Source organism: Montipora foliosa, chromosome 8 (genome assembly GCF_036669935.1).
Source record: "Montipora foliosa isolate CH-2021 chromosome 8, ASM3666993v2, whole genome shotgun sequence".
NCBI lineage: Eukaryota > Metazoa > Cnidaria > Anthozoa > Scleractinia > Acroporidae > Montipora > Montipora foliosa.
The window spans coordinates 49916896-49919395 of record NC_090876.1 but is presented as its reverse complement, the minus strand read 5'-3'; the positions used below and the strand labels follow the sequence as shown (position 1 = coordinate 49919395).

The window sequence follows — 2500 nt, the reverse complement described above, 5'->3', positions numbered from 1 at the left end:
CCTTTTGAGTCCTACCGAGTAAGGTAAAATTAAAATTTAAGACTACAATAAGTGCCAAAAGAGTTGCGACACCTTGCCCTTTTAAGGAATCTCGGACAAATTCCTCGCCCAAAATCTTTCCATCTAACCCCCTTCCCTCCTAACAATGTTGTTTTCTTTTCGCCAATTCTTCCTTTTTCCGTTACCAACACTAAAGGGGGAAGACGGGGGAGTGCAAGTGGAAAATGTAACGTTAAGGTCCTTTTTTCTTAACTGAGGTCTTCCCCGTTTGAAGACTCAACTACTTTTGTCGCTTAATTGTAGGCGCATCCACTTTGCCAACAACGTTTCCACACGAAACAATAAAAGGAATCCGTCAGAATGCCAAGAAACGATTTCAGAAACAGAGTCGTGAGCTTGTACCCAATCAATCAATCAATCATCAATCGATCGATCGATAAATCAGTCAGTCAACCTCTATCAGGGGCCGGTTACTGGAAGCTTGGTTAGCGCTAACTGTTGGTTAGGCATCAAAACCTTTAGGTTTCCATTTTCTCTAACGCTGGTTAGTGCTAACCATGCCTCGAGCAACCCGGGCCAGATTTTTAACACGTTTACCACTTATTGCATTGTTGCGCGCGAAATAGCTCCAGTCTAGCCTCATTCCGCGTGCATCCACATTTCGGACATCGCCGAGCCTTCTGAGGATTCAAAATTACCCATGACCACGCTTGTTACGAGACTAAATGATGTTTCATCATGATAATTACCCTTTGTATCTCGCTCCAATGTCTCTTGTTTCTTTTATCCAAAAGATTATTTGAAATCTCAATTATGTTCTGAAGACAGACAGAGACGACAAGAAAAACAGAATTAACAACTTGGAGTAATATTATTATTATTATTATTATTATTATTATTATTATTATTATTATTATTATTATTATTATTATTATTATTATTACTATTATTATTATAACATGGGTGACGAATTACTCCTTACTTTTGGCGCGAAATTTCAGCAGTAATTTATCATATTACATGTGAAATTACAAGTTTGCCATGGCAACTTTTCCTCCAGTTCCAAACTGGCGTCCATGTTTAAAAATATTACAGACTCCGATGTTGTGACATTGAAAAACGCTGCCAAAAATGTGAAGACCCGAAAAAGCACAGTTAACTGGGTGAGGATTTTTGAGAACAGGTGTGATGAAAATGCCCTTGACAAAACCCCTCCGCAGTTCTTGAGCGGTTTTTTTGCCTCTGTCCATAAAGAAGACGGAACATACTACGAGCCTTTAAAGGTAATGCAAGCAGCGATTGACCGCCACTTGAAAGAGAAAGGCTATTCTTTGTCAATTATAAAGGACAGATAATTTTTTTAGTTCCCGAAAAGTTCGCAGTTGAGGGAAAGGTGCGTAAGCTGCGAAATGAAAGTAAAGGAAAATTGTCTTATAAACGTAATTTGTCACCATGATATTAATAGCTAATTAAATGGTATACTCGTGAAATTAGGGAATAATTTCACGTTATTGCCACAAAACACTTTTTGAGCGGATCCTCTCAGTCTCTCAATCTCCGTTACCTCTAAACCCCATGCCATTTCATGAAATCACAAAATGAGACATTTCCCTGTTGAATGGAATTTGCTGTCAACAACGACAAGATCTTTACTACCCTTTTTTACCTTAATGGAGGAGAGTTTTTGCTCGGGGCTCATGTTCTCCGAAGCCATGCGCATAGCTTTGATGGCCACAACTAGATCACCGGCAAAATAAATTTGGGCGCCTGGAGCCGACGAGTTAAGGAGAGCACTCAAGAGTTGGTCAGCGCTGATGTTATTCTGCTCAAACTGACTCATCTGTGAAAGGTAACAAGAGAAAAAAAAGACCTTGAAAAATACACAGGAAAAATCTGCAAGACCAGCTAAAAAGAAGTCAGCACAGGGTTGAAAGTTGAATTTGGCTAATGCAAGCACCGGGATTGTGTTGGATTGTCGTACCTTTTCGACGAGATAGTCCATCTCGATTGAGAATTTCCAAGCTTTTCCTTCAGTTCCAATTACGACGCGCTCTTTCTCTTCTGTAAATAAACACGTTTCAGTTGCGGTGACAGGAAACGACTCTGGCTCACTTTCATTTCAATTCAATTTGAGCGTAACCTGGTTTTTATATAATCAGTATATCATTGAAAACAAGAAAGGGTTGAAAGCAAAATGCAGGTCAGAGGACGATTACTATACAAAGGAAATTTTTGGTTGTGTGCTCATATTGTTATCATACTTTTTGCATAGGAAGGGACAGTTCCGAGTCCATTTTAACGCAGTTGATTTGTGCAAACAAGATAAACTTTTTTCACAGCTTACCCTAAATTTACTCTGTTACTCCAAAATTGCTTAACAATGCTAGAGTATTAAGTATTGATAACGTTGCAAGGAACAATCTCCAACGAATTGGAATAATTTATAAATCAAGCTTTTGTCTTCCTGTTTCTTCATTACGTACCCTTTATTACAGCTTAA

At 38.7% G+C, this 2500-nt stretch overlaps 1 protein-coding gene across 1 annotated transcript in view; it reads right to left on the bottom strand.

Moving 5' to 3' along the window:
• LOC138012885 (uncharacterized) overlaps positions 1–2500 on the bottom strand; it is a 34899-nt gene that overhangs the window by 13551 nt on the left and 18848 nt on the right. Inside the window, exons 15-18 of the mRNA XM_068859819.1 lie at positions 1982–2061; positions 1667–1840; positions 750–818; positions 1–11 (exon numbers count right to left, since the gene is read on the bottom strand). The exon at positions 1–11 is cut by the window's left edge and continues 119 nt beyond it. Of these exons, the coding sequence (XP_068715920.1) occupies positions 1–11; positions 750–818; positions 1667–1840; positions 1982–2061 (334 nt within the window). The remainder of the gene's footprint in view (positions 12–749; positions 819–1666; positions 1841–1981; positions 2062–2500) is intronic.